The 21,348-nt window shown below is 51.1% G+C and overlaps 1 protein-coding gene and 1 long non-coding RNA gene across 2 annotated transcripts; one reads left to right on the top strand and one right to left on the bottom strand.

Moving 5' to 3' along the window:
* The first annotated feature begins 148 nt into the window (after positions 1–148).
* LOC113998332 lies at positions 149–3,140 on the top strand. The gene is made up of 2 exons (XR_003544419.2): positions 149–560; positions 1,213–3,140. It is a non-coding gene; the product is annotated as an uncharacterized LOC113998332 (long non-coding RNA).
* Positions 3,141–6,902: 3,762 nt separating this feature from the next.
* LOC113998330 (ectonucleoside triphosphate diphosphohydrolase 2-like) lies at positions 6,903–19,580 on the bottom strand. Its single transcript, XM_027740979.2, has 9 exons — positions 19,467–19,580; positions 17,329–17,446; positions 15,634–15,784; positions 14,742–14,901; positions 13,654–13,881; positions 12,273–12,545; positions 10,908–11,003; positions 9,787–9,921; positions 6,903–8,587 (listed from the first exon to the last, which is right to left on the bottom strand). The coding sequence occupies exons 1-9, from the start codon at positions 19,578–19,580 to the stop codon at positions 8,357–8,359; spliced, it is 1,506 nt and encodes a 501-aa protein (XP_027596780.1). The 3' UTR covers positions 6,903–8,356.
* Positions 19,581–21,348: the final 1,768 nt, after the last annotated feature.

Here is a 21,348-nt window from a genome sequence, read left to right on the forward strand (position 1 = left end):
CTCAGGGGTCTGTGAGGGCTTAGGGGTCTGTGACAGAACGGTGAGGGTTTGGGGGATCTGGGGGCTGTGAGGGCTCAGGGGGCCTTGAGGGTTTGGGGCTGTGAGGGCTTTTGGGGGAGGGGTGTGAGGGCTTGAGGGGTCTGACTGCTGTGAGGGCTCGGGGCTGTAAGGACTTGGGGGTCTGTGAGGAGAGTGCGAGGGCTCGGGGGCCCTTGAGGGTTCTGGGACTGTGAGGGCTCAGGGGGTCCAGCCGTTGTGAGGAGGCCATGAAGGTCCATGGGGCTCTGAGGGGTTGGGAGGCTGTAAGGACTTGGGGGCTGTGAGGGCTTGGAGGTCTGTGAGGGAATTGTGAGGGCCTGGGGGGCCATGAGTGGTCTGGTGCTGTGAGGGCTCGGTGGGTCCAGCATTTTGAGGGAGCCATGAAGGTCCATGGGGCTGTGAGGGCTCGGGGGGCTGTGAAAGGTTGTGGGGCCGTGATGGCTCTTGGGCCAGGCTGAGCAGTTCAGTGCCAGCTCCCCTGTGCTGTGAGGGGAGTGCCCCTGTGAGGGGGTCTGTGTGAGGTGGGTGCTGCTCACTGAGGCTTCCCCTTGGTGGCCCCTCCGTCCTGAGCTGCGTGTGGGTGCTGCAGCCCTGTCATGAGGCAGCTGAACACTCCGGGCTGGAGAAACCACCCTTGCCTTTCCTCTGACCCTTATTCCACCGCCCAGCTTTGTGAGCACATTCCTGCCCAGCCAGTGCGTCCATTGGTCACAGTTTCTATTAAGCACACTTTGATTATTGTTTCAGCAGAGCCTTTCTATGGTTATATGTATTCATCGGGATGCCAGCTGGGTCTACAAGTCCCAGCATCTCTTCTTGTTTCACACTGTAGCAAAAACTTGAAAGAGGCTCCTAAAGCCAGGGAGTCTCACCCTCCTGCCTCGTTGGGCTGAGGCAAAGGCAGCAGTGACCTCAATCCTGCCGACACACAGAGCACACCAGGCCAGCTCTGTGTCACTCGGGCGTTCATGTGACACACAGAGATGTTGTGCCTTGTACACATATCCTGGGATCTGTGCCTGGATAACAATAATCCAATCCTGTGCCTGCATCAGGCGAGGAGGTGGCTGGAGAAGAACAGCCCTGTGGAGGTTGAATAGCCTCTGGTAGTTGGCTTAATATAAAGGTTATGGTGATCGATGTTTCTGGCATATAAACATCGTATTCCCACAGAGGTGCTGGAAGGAGTCCAGGAACTCTTGGAGCAGCCCCGGAGACCCTGAGAGGAGCCCCAGAGCATCAGGAACCTGAGAGGATCCTGGGACAGACCTGTGTCAGCCTCAGAGGTGCCCAGGGAGACACACACAGCTCATCCTTCACATCTGAAACCAGAATGCAGGAGGTTTATGCAGTTTCCTTTGAGATAGCTGAGTAATGCAGAGCCATTAGGGTCCAGATTTATCCACTAATTACAGGCATTGATTGAATAGCAAACTCTGGGCTGTCTTCACACTGGAATCGGTGAAAGCGTTGCCTTGGCCCACCCCAGCTCAGCACCACTGACAACACATTTCTGTTCTCTGTAATGGTGTTTGATGTGACCAATTCCAAAAACTGCAGCATCATTTAAGTATCAGAGGCAGCCAGGATAAATCTGGGCAGGACTTGCTCAAGATTTCATACAAGGCTGTACTAATCAGTAAAGACAGCTTTTCCTCCAGGATGTGATGCCATCTCTTCAGAGCAGTGCACAAAAGGAATACAGTCTTCTTTCTGATTAAAGGCAGGGAATGTAGAATGCCTTGCCTGTGTCGTGCTCTCCAGGAAAGTACATTCAGCATCAATTCTCATCAGGTGTGCTCAGCACAGCGTTCATAAATGTGTGCATTCAGGAAGCCCTGGAAAACCCTCCCTAAAATGGAGCAGGGGAGCCACTGCAGGGCTCGGATGATGTTTCCTGGTGCAGGTGCTGCTGGATTTAATGCAGATACAGTTGGGGTTTTTTTCTGCCAGGGCCAGAAAGCAAAGGCCTGCACATCAGTGCCATCTATTTCCTCACTTCCTTAGCAATCCTGAGCCTTTGTGCTTCCCACAGCCTGTGCCTCAGCCAGTGCTGCCTTTCATGTTTGGGAAGCTGCTCTGTAATGTGTGGAGTGAGCAATGTTTGTCACCCCAAGCATTCCCAGAGGCAGTGTGAGAGTGGGAACGCTCTGCTCAGTTAAGGCTCCAATACCTGTCTCCAGAACACCAGCAGGATCTCTCCTGCAGAGAGGGGTAGGACCCTGTGGATGGTTAAATTTTGAGCTTCCACAGGTTTCCCTGGGAGATTCAGCCACCTGAATATCTGTGGGATAGGAGACATTTCCAATTATTTGTGCAACATTTATTTTTGCTAATTCTAGCCCAGCCAGTGAGTACTTCTGTTCTTAGCTACGTGCACATCCACAGGAAATGACAATTCTATCTTAAATTTTTTTGCATTTAAAAAAAAAATGCCAGTACTTTTAAGCTCTCTGTGAGAAGGAACACAGGAGTCTGAGCCAGGAATCTCCACAGAGAGCTGCTGGAGCTGCCGACCATCTCAGCCCTGTGACTTCTAACACTGTAGCACCAATTAGCGCGTGCCAGAAGGTGAGCTGGCAAGTGCCACAGCAGGTCTGTGCCAGAACCTTGGCTCACATGAAGCATTCCTCCCAAGGCAAACCTCTGCATGAACCTCTGAGCACTGGGCATATTCTAGGAGAAAAAGTTGCACGTTCCCTGGTCCTGCCTGAGCCAAATGCTGAAGTGTGTTTGTGATGGTCGCTGGTTTGGTGGAGAGGCTGCAGCTGGGTGGAGTGGGGAACGTTGGAAAGCAAATGGGAGGGCAGAGAAGGGAATAGCTCAAGCAAGGTGGTTCCCACATCGTGTTTTCACTGAAGACATCTGTCTTAGCTGGTATTTGATTTCTTTGAAAGCTCTCCAAACCACTGCGAGCAACGAGCAAGGGGGTTTCACCTCATTTGGGGGCTTCTACACTTCCCAGCTGTAAGTTTGCTGCATCAATTAATGCTGTAACAGGGTACTAGAAAACATCGGGGGCCACTGTTATGAGGCCAAAGACTCTGGGTATTACCCGTAGAAAAACATGATAATGAAGTTAAAGCTGACTTGGAACTTGCCTTTCTGTTTCATTGAGGGTTCTTTTACTTTTTATTGTAATTGTTTGGTTTGGTTTTGTAACTATTTTTACTACTTTTTTTCTTGGAAACAGATTTTACTGTAAATACAACTGGTTTGAGGGGAGTGGGGAGGGACTTTCTTTTAACTTTTGAATATTACCTTCCCCTTTTGCTGAACCAGTGTTCTCTGAATGAGTATTGAGCTGATCCCTCCCCTCAGCAGGCAGGCAGGCAGCAGCTGTCAGTCTGCTCTTGGTGCTTAACCAGCAAGATAGAAGTCTGTGTCTGAAACAGCACCTAGTCTGAGCTGAGCCTGTACCTGGGCTTGCAGGAGCCCAAACAGAAATCACAGAACTAATTCTGGTTCTGTAGGTAAAATCATGAGGCCCTGAGTTCCAGGGAGGGACACTGCAGGACTAGGGTGTGTGGGAGCTGCTGGTGTTGGGGTCATTCCAGGTTTATGGTAATGCTGAAGTGGGACGTGGGTATGTGCAGATGTTTTCTCATTCTAGTGTTTCTGATTGTTACTTCTAAGGATAAACAATCTTGTTTTTTAGAAATTATGCTGCTGAGAGACCAAAGTTCCTTGAAGTGAGGGGCTGCTTCCAGAGACTGGTGAGTGAGGAGTGCAGTTGTGGGATTCCTGCTTGAGAGAAATCAGAAGGGCTGGATGGGATCAATCCACAGGCCCACCCAGACCAGTATCTTGTCTCTCATGATCTGCAGCAGTTACCAAAGAACAGAGCAAACAGATCTGGATGTGGCAGGTGGTTCAGGCAATTCTTTAGCCACAAGCAAGTAACTTTTTATTTAATAGCCCTAATGGGTTATTATGAATTTATCTAATCACCTTTTGCAGCCGTGTAAACTTTTGGCATAAACAACCTCCTGTCCTGATGAGGTTTAACCACGAGCTCTGTGGAAGAAGAGCTCTTTCCATTTGGTTTGATGGTTTCCACTGAGCTCCTCTGCTCAGAAGGCTATGAGCCTGTCCCTTCAAAGCTTGCACTCCAGGAGTGTTTAATATTGTCAGTGATACTGTGAGACAGAAGGTAAAGTTAAACCAGATTTTGAGTGGTTTAAAGTTCAGCATTGATTTTGCATTTGCACATCCTTGTTCAAAACCAGTGAACTTTGAACGCGGTTCCCGTGAAGGTTCCACAGCTCTGCTGCTGTTCATTGTCCACTGATAAGCCCAAAAACTGTTGCCTTCTTTCACTTGGAAAATCTGTTTCTCCTGAGAATTTCCACCAAGAAGTGGTGACTAACTCGATCATGAGGTGCACATATGGTGACACCTCTGCTGTGAACAAAAATAAGCTTTCCTTCACACAAAAGTTGATTTTATCATTGCTCTGTCTCTCTCAAGCCTCCTCTTCATTCCCAGGCCAGTCTTCTTCCTGGAGGAATTGTTATTTCTCCCCCTTGTTTCCAAAAGAGCCTTCATCCCTACTCCATGCAAGTGCCTGTCTCCCTGCATAGGGGAATTCTTCCAGTGCCACAGCTCCTTAAATCACTGGTTAGAGCTGCTTTCACATCCCACACATAGAGAGAGCTTCCTACTGCAGTGTCTTTCCCCTGCATCCACATCAGGAGTCTCCTTGACACGTTCCCAGAAATGCCTGCTTGCTAAATGATGTGATTTGTGGTGGGAGCAGCTCCTGGCTCTGTTGGAGATTTCCTAAGGCTGCCCTGGCAGCCTCCCTCTCCTGACTGATCCCTGGCATTGCACTCAACTCCGGGAGCAGCAGTTTGTGTTCTGTGTTCATCTGACAGCCTCTGACTGCAGGAAGGCTGTGAGCAGCTCACATGGAGGGCATGGTGGAAACCTGGTCACTGCTGTACAAACACCTACAGAACATCAAAGCACTGTGGCTTGCCTGGGTTTGATGGCTGTGTGAGAGGACTTTTATGTGAAGAAAGCTGTGGCAAAAATTGCAGGTTTGCTGATCCCAGTGTTCCTTCGGGCTTGTTCCTCTTCAGTGTGTTCAGAATTAGCTCCTCAAGTAGGAGTGACAGTCCATGAGGTAGGATATAAACATCATATGGCTTCCTATTTCTCTGGAAAGATACTCAGATATGTGATCATAAGCACGGTATAAGAACAACATGAAAATATACTAATTCCAGCCATCCTAAAAGGCATTCCTCTCATCTGCTGCTGGATCTACCCCTCTAAGTGGTTGTGGATTTCAAGGGCTGGGTCTCTCCTGGAAGAAAGAAACAACTCAGATCCTGTGGGGATGAACTTGGTACAACAGAGTGGGACTGCAGGCAACCAACTGTTATTTCTCTCAGTTTTCATGGGAATTCATTGGTACAACCCAGATGGGATGTGCTGGTTGAGAATCCATGGTGCTTTGGGAATGGTATAGAACAACAGGAGCAAATGTATTCCTACAAACATGCCTAAATGACATTTAGGCCCCAATAGCCAGGCCAGCCAACCTGTTGTGTGTCTGGAGCTAAAACAGAGAAAGTGCTTTCTGGTGTCAATTTTTGTATCTAATACCTTTGATTTCCTTCTTACTGACAGTTGCTGAGAGCAGCAGAACTGCAGTTGCACATGAGCAGAAATTATCTGCCAGAAGGCCTCTCCCAGGGTTCAGCCTGAGTGAGAAGCAAGGGACCTATGTATAAACATAAAGAACTTATGGACAGATAGAAAATCCTCATTATTTATCATTTCCACAATTGAATTCTAAACAAAGGCCTGCAAGCATCTTTGTTTCAAAGTGAGTTAGTTCATCTAGAACCTCCTTTTAAGTAGATTTCTGCTGTTCTGTGTAATCTAGGGATTAATTCTGCAAACTTATGTAGTGCTGACAGGAAGGAGCTGCTCTACAGAGAGCTGGGAGAAAGGAATATGATACTTTGAATATTTTCCATTTTTCTCATAGATTCCCTGTTTTGTTATTTTTTTGCCTTTTTTTTTAATAACTAAAACCACACTGCAGTTTTAAAATCCTAATCTATTTTATCACCTAGTAAATACATCTATAAATGTTTTTATCTGGCAGGAAAAGAATCGAGTGGTTGTGGGTTGTTTTCTCATGGCAGTGCCAGGGGTTTCACAGGCACAGCTCAGTGGCACGTGCAAGGCAAAAGTGAAGAGTCAGGAGGCCATGCTGAGCTCCTTGCCTGATTGCTCACTTATCTGCATGGAAGTCCCAGAGCTTCTAAACAAGAGCTCAGGGAAGTTCCAGCCATTGCTGTGTTTCTCTTGGACCCTGTGATCTATTAAAAATGAAGAAAGTGCAATGACTGACAGGCCAGAGCACCTGGGGCTCCTGGCATCTCACTGGCTTGTTTCCATGTCTGACAGTGGTAGGATTCTTTTTGGGCAGGTTCCAAATGTCAACCAGGAATCCCAGAGCTCACCTCTGTGCTGACAGGTCACAGAGCCAGAGTTCTGTTTAGTGATTGCATTTCCAGGTGTGGGATGAATGAAGTCTCAGGAATTTCCCCACTTCTCTCTACCCAGGCTTGCCTAGATCCTTCCTACATTCTTCAGAAGGTTTGAGCAAAGAACACATCAAAAGGTGTAGGCACGTCTCCCACCAACTAAATACCAGCAGCCAGGTTATCTGAAGTCATTTTCTTTCACTGTGCCTTCAGGTGTTCCCATTGTACCCCCAAAATACAGCAAAACAGCTCTGGAGTAAACAGGCCAAATCAGCACCCCCCATCCCGCTCACTGAAACACTCTGTGTTCACAGTAACCCCCCTGCTTTGATCCCTTGCCAAGAATAACACAGACAGTCTATTAAAACATCTTTAATAACATGATATAATTAAAAATATCTAACGTGCAACTCGAAGAAATGAATATGAAGCTTGTTTAAGTCTGTTTCCACACCTCTCCAAACTTGACTGACGGGTTCCAAACCTTCGTTAATTGGATACCCCAGTATTTATGTGTGTGTGTGTCCTGTGTATCAGCTGGGAGCAGAAGTGGCAAATAATCAGATTTGAAAGGATTTAGGTGCCATGGTAGCTTTAAAAATCCTGCAAGGCACATCAGTGCATGTGTGAGCATTTACATTTCTGTTTAAAGTGGCCTGAAATGCATTGGAGACACTTGTCCCTGAGGCTTTTATCAGCCTCTGTGTTTTAAGTCTCTGAAGCAACTGAGAAGTGAACTAAATGCCTCAGTCAAAGGACAGTGTTTGACTGAATCAATCCCTTTTCTTCACAGTAACACAGGGAGTTTGTACAGCACCTCATCTTTTAGACAAGCAGAGCAGGCCAGAGGAGCCGGAACGACTGCCAAGTCCCTGAGGAATCCTGACTATTGGATTAGGCAGTAACTCTGGTCGTGGTCTAATACAAAAGTCAGTGTTCTGACAATCAGGAAAGCTTCTGTTCCTGGGTCTGCTCTGGTCTAAAGGACAACGTCAGATGAGTCACTTGCACAGTCAGCGAGACAAGCAGGTCAGTGCAAATAAACAAACAGGTGAACCTCAGCCCAGCATGAGCCCAGTTTTAGCAGAGGTGAAATTAAATGTGTTCATTGAAGTCCTGGTTAAAGAGTTTAAATTGGCAATTTTAACCCTGAGTTGCCATGATTCAGCTGAGAGACAAAAACTCAGCTGTGTGTCTGTGCCCTTTGTTTCTCCTTTGATGGTCTGTAGAGACCAAGATTAAAGAGCATTGGTTTTGAATGAGCATTCACTGGATACTGTCACTGAAATGGAAGCACAGGCAGGTCAGCAGTGGCAGGCAGGAAATACCTGCATTTTCCCTAGAACATGGAAGCAAGTTGGCTGTTACATTCTGACCATATTTTAGTGCTCTTCCAGTCTTCACTAGTGGCAATACCACAGGTATCATCCCTTGAGGAGAAGACAGAGCACTCTTTGTGAGTGCTTATTCAATACTAACTCCACAATAGCTCAGGGCCTGCCTGCTCAGAGGCATCGCCTCGTGCGTGACATGAGCAATCCCAGCTGTAGCCCAAGGAAGAGCTGTGCAGGCTGTTCTTGTTTAGAGGATGAATAGCTTGCCATCCACTGGGAATCCCAGGTTTCCTGTGGAGCAGAATCCATTGTCTCAAAGTACAGAAGTGCAAGTGCCAGCTAGCTGAAATAAGGCATCAAGGTTCTGGGAGTCCTGCAGGGAAATCACTTCCATCCTCCAGTGCCTTACACCTCTGTGGTTTCTGTCTGGACCCTGTTGACTGTGCTCTGGCAAGAGTCTTGAGACCCACAGAGGTGTCAGTTGTCATCAAAAACGCTGCTGTTCCTGTTGCTGAGGCTGTTCTCCTTGGCCATCACCCGGTACGAGATGCGCATGAACGAGCCAGTGAGCAGCACCACGAAGAGGATCAGGAGCAGCGACCACACCCCTGGTTCAATCCCCTTGAGGATGCTTGGGCTGTCCTGGGGGATGGTGTTGGTCAGGCTCAGCAGGTACCCAAGAGTCCAGCCAGATGATCTGTCACCCATCTATTGAAATAAAAAGGAGGAGATGTCAGAAGAGAAGGAGACAGTCTTGACCCCAGCTGTGTTGTTGTGCACGGGCCAAAGGCCTCGTATGCCTTATCTGAGACTGGTCCAAGGACTGGGCTTGGAATGAAGAGCTCTCCCACTCTCAGTGCCCTGAGTGCACCAATGGGCCTTACTGGCCCCAACCAGCCTCACCTGGCACTTCCACCCACACCTCTGCCCATGGGCACGGGAGCTCCATTGAAGCTCTGGCCTGGGCAGCCACCTCTTTCCTGAGCTGTGCTGTAGGTGTGTGCCGTTCCTGCTCCCTGACTGGTTTTCCCAGGTGGATCTCAGGTCTGCATTGTGAGCAGTTCTCTCTCAGACCTTTGTTGTAGGTTGCTTGTCTATGGCTTTCCAGGCTGGGCTCCCTGGGGGGCCGTGGTCCTGCCTCTTTACCTTCCCTTTCTCTGATGGTCACCACGTGGCTGACTGAACTGCAGCCCTGCTCAGTGGTACCATGGCTTTGTGGGGAGTTGGGAAGAGGTCTGGGAAAAGAATTTCTTTTCCTTTGCGTAGGGGAAGGACCTGAATCAAATCCCCCTTTCCATAGGGGCTCCAGATCCTGAAACTATTTCAGACCTTATTAGATATTAGATTAAATTATTAGATATTGGGAAGGAATTCTTCCCTGTGAGGGTGGGGAGGCCCTGGCACAGGTTGCCCAGAGAAGCTGTGGCTGCCCCATCCCTGGAAGTGTCCAAGGCCAGGTTGGACAGGGCTTGGAGCAACCTGGGCTAGTGGAAGGTGTCCCTGCCCCTGGCAGGGGGGTGGAACCAGATGAGCTTTAAGGTTCCTTCCAACCCAAACCAGTCTGGGATTCTGTGATTATAAGGCATTTATAAACCCTCACTAGTAAAAAGGGTGAAAGGGTTACAAAGAGGTTAGGGCAGCATCTTTTGGCTCAAGAAATTTTATCAGCAGTTTGCCTTCAGCATTAAGTGGAGATCAAGCTGCACTTCCTTCCCTGTCACAGACGGCGTTGCTCCAGATAAGGTCTGTTTTTCAGCAGGGACGAGTGTCACCTCTAGCTCTGTGACACTGGTTTTCTTCTTTATCACAACTGTGAATCCACTTTGCAAAACCATCCTGCTGGAGAAGCCCAGCTGGTCAGGGCTTGTGAGTGTGGAACCAGCCCTCCCTGGGAACTGGTGACTGACCTTCTTCTGGAACGCAGTCCAAGCAGGCCGGTCAACGTCGAGCGTGTACCCCTTTGTACTGAGATGGAAGATGAAGGCAGACACAGCACAGTACTCAGCAAGTGTATCCTGGCTTGCTTGGGACTCCCTAACCAGCTGGTGCCATTTCCGAAAAAAAAAAAAAAAAAAAAGATGGGGAAAAAAATTAAAGAAGAATTCAATAGGTGAATTTCAGGCCAGCTATAACCTCTCCTTTCCTGCTCCGGGACTGGAGGAGGGGTTTGTGTCCTGTGCAGACTGAAAGCCATTTCCAGCCCCCATTGGGCCGTGATCTGGGAAGCAGTGTCAGCTCTCAGTGCCTTTGTTCCCATCTTATTAAGCCAGGCAGATCCAAGAGCAGCAGCACTGGCAGCCAGGTCTCCCACTGGCCTGGCTGGTGGCTTGCTTGGTGTGATTCCCTGCTCTTTAATTAGACTGAGCTAATGCTGCAGCCTTTCTCTCAGCAGGAACAGCCTTTCCTCCATCCACAAGAGAATGATTTTGGGAACTGCTTATGGGCTTTGCTGCCTTATTAGCAAACCCTGTAGGAATTGTCTCATTCGGATGTTACTGTGGATGCTCAGTCAGTGTCAGTGCAAATGGGGGTGACCTCAAAACCACCAGCTGAGGGAAAGGACTGGCAAATTCCCCCTGGCTTGTTCTCCTTGGGCCCAGGTGAAATGGGAACATCCTTGGAGTGTGAGTGGAGACTTAAGGAGAGGAGGATAACAGGATAACAGGAAGACCAAGTGATGTACAGGAGAGAGTCGACAGCCTTCCTGTATACTCCTTAAAATACAGTAAAAGGTATTTATGGCTTTTCATTTAATTAAGTGCAGGTGCTACCAGCAGCTGGGATTTGGGAGGAAGGAAAATAAGTGGAGCCTGTTTCCTCAAAGTAAAAAAACCAAACAAACTGAAAACCCAAAAAAACTAAAAAACTCCCCCAGAAAACCCAAACCTCACAAAAATCAGGCAAATCCAAGTTTTTCCCTAAGGGAACCCATAAGTTACAGCTCTGTAAGTCTGAGTTCTGTTGGCTTTTACAACAGGCTCTTTCTTACTTCCCACTCTCCCTGCACATGAAGTTATTCCACAGTTACCTCTTTGAGGGACATCCCACACAGCCTCTTGACAGCCTGGCCCAAGTCAGGAGAGGGAACAGTTTCTCTCATGAAGTCCATGGCCTCAGAAATCACCTACAACAGCAGCAGAAATAACCATCAGGTGGGACCGTGCTCTGTGTCCCTGCATTGCACTCTGTGCCCACAGGAAAGGGAGGGGCAGTGCAGTGCCAGGGTGCCCTGTGTGTGCTGTGGTGGTGGTGTCACGGCCTCGGATGGGTGCAAGGAAGATAAGATCTGTTACTGTCTGGAGATGGAAACAGGTCTGTTCCACATGCAGAAGCCTTCCTGGCCCTGTATGGATAAGTAGACTAGTCACAGAATCATAAAATCATTTAGATTTGAGAAGGTGTGGGAAATCAAGTCCAACCATTCCCCCAGCACTGCCAAGGCCACCACTAACCCATGTCCCCAAGTGCCACATCTACATGTCTTTTAAATCCCTCCAGGGATGGTGACTCCACCACTGCCCTGGGCAGCCTGTTTCAGTGCCTGACCACCCTTTTGGTGAAGAAATGTTTCCTAATATCCAACCTAAATCTTTCCCTGGCACAGCCTGAGGCTGTTTCCTCTCATCCTGTCTCTTGTTCCCTGAGCCTGACCACCCCCTCCGGTTCCCCCCTCCTGTCAGGGGGTTGCAGAGCCAGAAGGTCCCCCCTGAGCCTCCTTTTCTCCAGGCTGAGCCCCCCCAGCTCCCTCAGCTGCTCCTGCTGCTCCAGCCCCTTCCCCAGCTCCGTTCCCTTTCCTGCACATGCTCCAGCCCCTCAATGTCTGTTGTCTGCCTTGTAGTGAGAGGCCCAAAACTGAACCCAGTATTCCAGGTGTGGCCTCACCAGATCCTTGTGCTCCTCAGCACCAAGTCCATGGGAGACTCAGGAACAGGGAGCTGGGGAAATTCCCAGAATTACCTTCTCTGAAATGCACTTAGTTTTTCCTGGGATCTTTAGCTGCTCTTGGCTCAACAATCCAATGCCTTTGGACACTAGATCCGAGTTCTCAGATAGGAACATGCTGGTGGTGCAGCGTGCCCTGATGTTTGCTGAGGGAGTGGCAGAGGATCTTCAGCTTTACCATGGGCTTGGTGTGGGAAGACCTGCTTAGCACACAGCTCCTGGCTCTCCTATCCCTGCTGGCTGTGGAGCCCCAAAGTTGGTCTCAGGAGCTCCACCACAGTCACTGGTGGGAAGCCAGTGGTCCATGAAGAACAGCTGTGTGACAATGAGGGAGAGAGGGCAGGAGTGCCCCCGGTGTGGCTGTTCCCACTGTATTTATTAATGGTCAAACTGGTCCCATTTCATGGATTCTCTGTGCCAGCTCTCTGCCCCAGTGTAAATGAGAACTCACCAGAAACCTGGTCCGGAGGGGCTGGAGAACACTGCTGAGGGAATGCTTGGAGAAGCTGCAGGAAGAGGAGGAGTTGAGCAGCCTTTGCACAAGTCTCATGCAGGCGGTGGGGCTGCTGGAGCCCGTGATGTTGAAGACCTCCTTGGGGCCAGGGGTGTCCCATGTGTCACCACTGACAGCACAAGGCCCAGCATGCACTGACTGCCACTGCACTTCCCGCGAGTAGGAGAGGGGCCAGCAGGGATTAGACACAGTTTTAGCACTTCTCTGCTCCTGGAGGCAGAATAAAACAAGGACAGCAAGAGATGACATGGCATCCCAGGGCTTCACACAAGGAGCCAGAATGTTACCACAGTGCAGGACAGATTTCCTCTGGCCACCACAGTGTTGAAGTGGAGCAGGAGGCTGTGAAAGGGTGGCCAAATCTTATGTCACTTATGTCATTTATGTCACTGAGTGAACCACAAGGCCCAGGCTGCTGCAGCCCTCTCACAGCTCCTGCTGGGGCCGGGGCAGCCACAGGGACTGGACCTGCTCGGGGGGGCTGAGGAGTCCCAGCCCTGCCTGCCCTCCCCTAGACCAGAAATACAGTTTCATGCATCCTGTACTCTTTCTAGTTGCAAGAAAGAGGCTGTTCAGGTCTGCCTTCCAAGGGCTCAACCCCTCAAGAATCAGTGTTTCTTATCTCTAGTAATTCCCCAGTGTAACCGTGGTGAAGTTGGCCTCCATGAGGGACATTCAGGTCTCCAACAAGGGCAGGCAGAGTTTGAAGACAGGCAAGTGCATGGGCAGGGAGGAGTTAATTTCTGAAAAAATTAGTTTTTTATGCAGACTAAAGTGATTCCTGAGTTTGTATCAGATCCTGTCCCCCTCCCACCATTCCCCAAATGAAATAACGTTTGGAAGAACCAAAACACCTGCATGTTTTCAAAATGAAGTATTGCCCTGCTAAATATACTTCAGGGTTAAAGCCAGCAAAGGGATTATCCCAAATGAAAGGTCCCAGTTGGTTCCTGGGTTGGTTGGTTCCCATTCTAGGATGGAGGAGCAGTTCATAGAAGGCAAGGGAAGCCTTGGCTTCCTGTCACCCTGAAAAGGATGTTGGCACCTCTGGAGAGCAATTTTGTGCTTGTGTGTATTAAGTAGGAGGCCAAGTAGAGCCTGCAAGTGGGAAACTCTAGAATGGGTGCCTGTGTGTCTGTTTGGAGGGCATTGATTTGGGTATAGAGGGTACATTTTACGAATGCACTGGGCTCTCTTTAGATATGTGCAAATGGCCTCCATTAGGGGCATTTTGCCCATTAGAAGCTACACCTTGTGCAGCTGTGATTTACTGATGTGGTATCCAGGGACTTTGCTCGTGTCCTGTGGCAGAACTCACCTGGATGAGCAGGGAGAGCAGCCTCCTGTGGAGCTGGTCGGTGCCATGGCAGGGGCACTGATGAGTGTACACCCTGTGCATCTGCCCGTACAACTGCAGCCTCACTCCTTCCTTTGGGACCTGGTTCTCCTCTTCCAGCTGGGAAGTGAGCCGTGTTGAGGTTCCTCCCACAGACAGGACTCCTGCCATCCCCTTCCCGGAGGGCACCAGCTGCCCTCGCCAGTCGTACTGACCAGAAAGAACCAGAGAGGTCAATCCTTGAGAATTCTCCATCTGGGTCACAGTCAAGTGCAAACAGTGCACAGAGGGACAAAACACCTTGGTGGTGCAGCACAGCCCAACTCTTTCTTTGCCCACAAGGCACATGGATGGCTTTGGAGGGAACAGAAGAGTCATTGTACAGGCACTGCCACCTGCACAGAGACCTTCCCACAGCCCATGGGGGCAAACAGGGCTCACCAGCCTGGGGGGGCTGCTCAAGGCAGTGGTCTCAGCAGGCAGGAGAGAGGGGAGAGGGAATGGCAGGGATGTTTCCAAGTGGGCAGATATGGGCTTCAAGTGCTGCCTTGATGCTAAAGTGATCCTTCTGTGAGAAGAACCCTGTGGTTTCATCTCCTGCAGTCACTGACGTGAGCATCCTGAACGTTGTCCAGAAAGCCTCATGTCTGTCAGGGCAACTGCATGGGTGTGTTCATGAAAGGCTATAGGAGAGGTTTAGTCCTTCAAACTAGTTATAACCATAGAATCACAGAATGGTTCAGGTTGGAAGGGATCTTAGAGCTCATCCCCTTCCACCCCCTGCCATGGGCAGGGTCACCTTCCACAAGCCCAGGTTGCTCCAAGCTCCATCCAAACTGGCCTTGGACACTTCCAGGGATGGGGCAGCCACAGCTTCTCTGGGCAACCTGTGCCAGGGCCTCACCACCAACTCACATGAGGCTGGCCTTTGATCCAACCTGCCTCCTCTGAAAGGCAGTGGAACTTGTGCTTAACCACTGCTTAAACTACAGGGTTTTACCAATCCCTCCACGTCTCTGTAGCTGTCTGTTAGCAGGATTTGCTCAGCCCCAGGGAGAATTGTCCTTTACCTTGAAGAAGTTCTCCAGGACATAGTTCACAGCAACCCAGTTGAATGCTTCCTCATCTGGGCTGGACAGGATCTGTGCCCCCCGAAAGCTGAAGGGGGATGACTTCAGGGCCACAGTCAGGGATGCAAGGAGATCATCAGAGAGGGTGGGATGGGTGAGGCTAAAAAGAAGACATAAAAGGGCATATTTGTTGTTACAGGACCCTGCAGGGCTCCTGCTGTGCACCCCACTTTGGGCAGTGGCACAGAGACACAACAACAATCCCACTCCTGCTGCTGCTTCCCCCTCCCCTCACGTGGCACTGGGGGCAAGAGCAGCACAGGGATGATTGGAGCAGTCGTGGCACCGTTCAAGAATTTAGGACTTCGGTACCCTCTGCCACCAAGGAAATCCTCTGGCCTCACCCCACTGACCTGGTCCCCTCCAGATCTCACTTTTCCCCAGTGCCTAAAAGGAGAAAAAGTCCTGGTAATGAGGGGACTCAGAAGAGTTTCCACAAAAGTGTGTGTATGATAAGATGGACCTTCCTGCTGCCATTCCCAATTTTTTGACAAGAAGCACCCCTGCAAGTCCATGTGTGTTGTCACATAAGCTGAAAACACTTGAGCTTCCAGACTGACAGATGTTTTCCCAAGCAGTAATTGTGAAACCGTAATTGGGAAGGAAACACAGCACAGACTGGCAGCAGTGGCAGCACTGTGATCTCATGGCTGCTGGGGGGACAGGATGGAACCACAGCCATGATATTCCTTGAGAGGACATCTGGGCCTGAAGGAGGTTTAGCTGACCAGCAGGTCAGGGTGGAACACACTGCAGAGCAGGCAGGGTGAGGTGCATGCACAGAATGATCCGTGTGCTGATCTCTGGATGTGGGTTTGCAACATTCACTCACTTCAGGTGCCTCGTGCTGGTGGTGGCTCCCACGTACAGCGGGGTTTGGCTGTGCTGCTCTGCTGGGATCTCCTTCTGGGCCCAGTTCAAACATGGCTCCAAGCTCTTCCCTGCTTTCTGAGGAGAATCTGAGTAGTTGGAGACTCCCAGACCTGAGAACCAGGGGACAGAATGAAATTTTAGGGAAAGTTATGGGAGAACTGTGAGAACTGTTACCCCAGAGATCACTGTCCTAGGGCATGGTTAAAGGCAGGACCTGTCACAGGTGGGATGAAGGAGCTCCTCCAGGTATCCACCCTGCTAAGATATGGTACTGGGAGCAAAACATGTGCATTAAATCCCAAACTGCACTAACAGAACCTCGGCTCTGCTGCTCAGATATCCACATGACTGCTGCAACAGCTGAGGCTTTCTCAGCCCACAGAGGAAGAAATGTGGCTTTAGCTGCTATAAAAATAAGCAAAAGGACACATTGCCACGGAGACAGAGCTGAGGCTGATGTGTCACCTTTCCCCTCCAGCCACTTCCCCTTGTGTTGGCAGAGGTTCCTGAGCCCCTGCCTGCAAGGCACCCCTGCTCCAGAGGAAGCTGGTGCTGTGCAGAGGTGTTGTGTGCCAGCCTTGATTCATTTTTCCAGCAAGTCAATGGGGTCTTAAATACTGGTTTTGAACTGCTACTCAGGAAGATCCTCACTTCCCCATTCTCATCCTCCTGGCTGTGACTCCTCACCACGTGCTTTGCTCCCTCAGGCCCCTTGTAGGGCCGAGCCGCAGCTTTCCTACAGCTCCTGCAAGGCTGTGACTGTGCTGCCATGCACACAGGACTCCTCATACCTGGGCAAGGGCCCTGTCTGGGCCTCTGGTTGCTGCTGCTGAGGACAAACTGCCTCCCAGAGCTACAGCTGCTGCTTTTAGCCCAGCCATGAACATGGCAGCAGTCAAGGGACACACACAGGGTTTCAGGGAGCCCTTATTGCACCTTCTGTGGGTGGTTTGTGTTGCTTGCTGCCCTCCCACAGCACACTGAGGGTTCAGTCCTTCCCAGCATCCCGCTATAATCAGGCTTTGACATCAAAGCAAGATTGAGAGATAGGGAAGGAAAACCACAAGCATTAATGCATGGAACCCTTTCAGCTGGCATTGGCAGGGTCAAACTGATTCAAACGGGTGAGGAAAACCCCAAAATTCTCTGAAATGTGACACCTAAAGGCAAGCTGAACTCCTGCTTGTGCTGTCAAACCCCACACAGGGGGTTGGAGCCTTTGCACCTCTGTTGTCCTGGGGCTACACCACTTACTGCCCAGGGCACAGTCAGGAGGAGGCAGAAGGTCCCAGGAGTCACCCTGCAGCCAGATTTGTGTCCATTGCTATTCACTGCCTTGCCTTGGCTCTGCCACTGATCCATGTGGACATCAGGATGAGCCCCAACCTCTCTGTGTGCTTCCCTTCCTGCAGCAGCCCCAAAATCCTGTCACCTGCTCCTGCCAAGTGCCTGATGCCCAGCTGTGTGTGGCTAAACCTGCCCAGTGGAGAAGAGCCATGCTGAAAATAAGCTTGTGCTTCACTATTTCCATGCACAGCTGGGTGATGAACCAGCCAAGGATTTTGTGGCCCTGGTCCAACACAGGTCTTTAGGTTCCCATCCATCCATCCCCTGCCAGTCCCACAGACCACCGAGCAGGAACTGGGCACCTCACCTTGCACAGGGCAGGAACTGCATCCCCTGATCACCCCGGTCTTGTTTGCCTTGGTGGCTGTCCACTGGTAGATGAAGAGGATGGTGCGGGACGGGCCAGCATCCAGAACGATGCCATACTGGAAAACCCGCAAAACATTCCAGGTAAACACCACTGAATGCATGCTGCTTTGTTATTGTAGGGTTACTCAGCGTTATGTGGGTACTCAGGGTGATCTCGGGGCCTGCACTGCAGAATTTGAGTTCACTTTTTACATTCAAGAAGAGGGTGAAGCCAGGAGATGATGAGGATTTGCAGGGAACCATCTGCATTCCTGAATATACATGAGGAACAGCAGGAATGGAGAAACGCCCAGAAACACACCAGGCCTCCAGTGGCACCCTCTGGAGCTGTTCCTGAAACCAGGCAGAGGGCTTCCACCGAGAGCTCAGCCACCTGGAGCTCAGGAAAAACAGGTCCTAAAGCAGTGGGAGATGGCACTGTACAGGTTCTCCACTCAATCCGGGGCTCAAACTGCTGCTGATTGGTTTGCTAAGGCTTTTGTGCAGGAATGGGAGGGCTGTGGCTTGTTTCTCCTGAGGAACCCGACACTCCCATGTCTCTTTGATGCCCCAGTGCAGTGATGGTGTGACATGGGCTGGGTTTGCCCCGGTGTGTGCAGAGCTGTGGGAGCTGCAGCACGCTGGGACCAACCAGCACAGGCACTGTGTGAGGTGGCAGCCCCACAGAGACAGAGACAATGTCTTGGCAGAATGAGCAGAGCAGTGACCATGAGCTTTCTCAACCCCTTGTCCCCCGACAGCTCTGCTACTGCCCAGCTGTGGGGCTGAGGCATCTCTGCCTCTCTGCACCCCAGTGTCTGCTGTTTGCTGCTGATTGAACCTCACTGAGCTGCTCCCAGGACACGAGGGTGAGGAAGTGGAGGCCACTGGAGTCCCTGCACCTCTGTCCTGGATGTCCCCACAGTTCAAACAGCCCCGGTGCTGGTCCAGGGTCTCGTGCTCTCCCCCTATTACATGACCCCAATCTGGGACATCTCCCACACAGCCTGGAAGGAAACTCATGAGATATGTGGTGGTGCTGGTCTGAGCTGCATCTTGCACACAAATAGTTGGAGCTGTGACTGAGTGGGAGGAGAAACCTCCTCAGAGGTTGATGTTAACAGCACCAGAAGGGTTTCAGAGGGGGGCAGAGCTGCTGCCTGCTGCTCTCCTGGGAGCTCCGGCTTCACCAGACACCCAGGGCAGGGGCTGGTGGGGCTGGGCTGGAGCAGAAATGCAGGAGGAGGCTGGAGCTCCCTGCCCGAGCCTGCTGGCACCTCCCACACCAGTGACAGCTCCGATTCCTGGCAGGGACGTGTCGGCTGCTGCCGCACAGGAGGAAGGAACAAATGGTATTGGTGGAGAAACTTGGACTATTTTTTCCTCCTTCACATAATGAGAGGCTGCTGTGGGAGCGCCATGGAGGAGGGGAGGGATCACCACACCCCTGCCCAACTCAGCACCAGGGAAGGACAGAAAGCGGAGCAATGAGGGGGGTTTTAGTCTAATTTTGTTCCTGACAGGAGCATGGAGGAGGGGTACTGTCTCTAAACACGCAGGATAACCTACTTCTTTTGGGTTAAACCATGGTGTGCCACTGGACCTCAGCAATGGGTGTTCGAGGGGCAGAGTGGGTGGGCATTAACCCCCCTTCAGACCTGGCCCTGCTGTGTAGAGCAGGTTGGCTCTTCAGTTAAAATCATGATAGGACCAAAGAGGAGAAGGCATACAAGACAATTTGTTTTTAGAGACAGAAGCAGCAGCTCAGAGCCAAATTCCTACTAACTTTCAAGAGGGACTGATCTCTTTCCCTCCACTGACCCCACTGGTCCCTCGCTGCTCTGGGGGAGCTCCAGACATGAGCTGCCTCCCCTCAGCCTGCTGTGAGCATCTCTGCAAATCCGTGGACCACATTCTGCCTGTAATCCAGGACCAACCAAAGGAGTTGGCTTGGTTTTGGTTCAAAAAGCTACAGCAAGTTGAAGGATGCCAACCTGCCCTGGCAGTCTTCTTCTAGTCCCCCGCTCAGTTTGTAAACGGCTCAGTAATAAAATGAATGTCCAAAGCAACACAACAGCCCAGTTTAACTGCCCTTACCTTGGTCCTGAGAGGGGCCACGGGCACATCTTTGGTGGAGACACAGAGCAGCACGATGCCCGTCAGTCCCGCCACGATCACCAGCCAGGGGGGAAGGAGCTCACGCCAAGACATGAAGCGCCTTCTCCTTCCTCAAGGAGCCCAAAGGGGAAGCAGTGGAGCAGCAAACTGCTTTAACAACCTTTAAAGAGAGAAAAAAGGCGGGGCCGGGGCCAGGCTCTGACTTCAGCCCAGCCCCAAAGCCACAGGGACCACAGGGACGCGTGGGCCAGGCTGCGATGTGTCAGGCAGCTCTCCCTTCCATCCCTTCTCTCCATAAATAACAGGAGGGCTCCGTGCCCGCCCCAGTTCTCCCTTCCATCCCTCCCCTCCATAAACAACAGGAGGGCTCCGTGCCCGCCCCAGCTTCGCAAAGGCACCGCTGCAACCTCGAAACTGCCCCAGGCGGCGGGGCTGAGGTAAACACAAGTGTGGGGTTAACTCGGCTGGGTAACAAGCAGAAAGCAGGCAAAACTCATGTGTTTGGTATTCCACGCCTGGCAGTGCTGGCTGCCCAAATTAGAAGTGGGGAAACTCCTTGTCACTGGGTTTAATTTATATCTGAGGGCTCCAGGGCGGAGCTGGGGTGCTTCCCCTCAGGCATGTGTGCATGGGGCTGGGGCAGAGGACACACTGCTCAGACCCTTCAGACTGTGCCTGCCCCCTTGTTCACTTTCAGGTGGCATAAAAACATCTGCACTTTTGGGTTTCCACCCGCAGGAAACTCTGGCTGGTTTGGTCCTTGCTGTGTGCAGGAGACAACGGGGGCTGCTCAGCCATTTTGCCCCCAGAAGGTCAGTGTGAGCCTTCTGGGGTGCCTGTACCCCCCTCCCTGACAGCTCCCTGTGGAAGATAACCAGCACCCAGACTTTATAAAACACATGCCTGCTTTCTCCTGTCTGATGCCACAAAGAAACATCCTCGAAAACAGAATTTCTGCAGAAAACTGCAGCTGCTCACACTGTGGCTGAGCGCTCGTGTCCACGTGGTCATGGCATTTATACCAATATCATGATATATCATCAGCACTTCAGGATATCCAGCAGCTACTGAGGAGATTCCAGGTCCTGCTGTGGTCAGACCAATCCTGCTTTGCTCCTGCAGGAACCCCCCCACCAGCAGAGCAGCCCCTCCAGCCGTGTGGGGACACGGAGAGGGACGTGAGGGACCTCAGGGCACTGCAGCAGCTCCTGGCTGGGAACAGTGGAGTGGATCCCTTCTCTCACCTGGATATCAGGGATCATGGGGGTCTGTGAGCAGCAGCCCAACCTTCAAATGGTCTGAGGGGCTCTAAATCACTTTGGTTTGTTCCTGGACAGTTATACTGGCTGCTGGGCAGACTCTAGAGGGGTTTCTAGGTGGCTTAGGCTGATGCAGCAGCAGATTGCACAAAGGACAAATAGGGAGATTTCCCCCTTCCCCCCCCCCCCCACTCTTTAGCAGCTATCCCGAAAGTACAGGCCTGTGAAGGCCAAATCATGAATGGGGGAAGGACACTTCTCTGTTTTTAGTGGTGTTTCCTCTTTCCATCACTGTCTGCCCGGGATCAGACAAGAGGGAAGCCTCAGACACCCCCAGGAATCCCAGCCTTGCTGCCCTCTTAATGCTGTTGGCCAGAGCACAGAACCATGGAATCACAGAATCTCCTGAGTTGGAAGGACCATCGAGTCCATCCTGGCCCTGCACAGGATACCCCAACAATCCCATCATATGAAAACTCCTGGAGCGGGTCCAGCGGAGGCTGAGGAGACACTGAAAGGATGGAGCATCTCTGGGAGCAGGAAAGGCTGAGGGAGCTGGGGCTGTTCAGCCCCAGGAAGAGAAGACTGAGAGGGAACCTCAT

This window comes from Pipra filicauda, unplaced genomic scaffold (assembly GCF_003945595.2).
Source record: "Pipra filicauda isolate LSUMZ 115617 unplaced genomic scaffold, ASM394559v2 scaffold321_size1097455_pilon, whole genome shotgun sequence".
NCBI classification, from domain to species: domain Eukaryota; kingdom Metazoa; phylum Chordata; class Aves; order Passeriformes; family Pipridae; genus Pipra; species Pipra filicauda.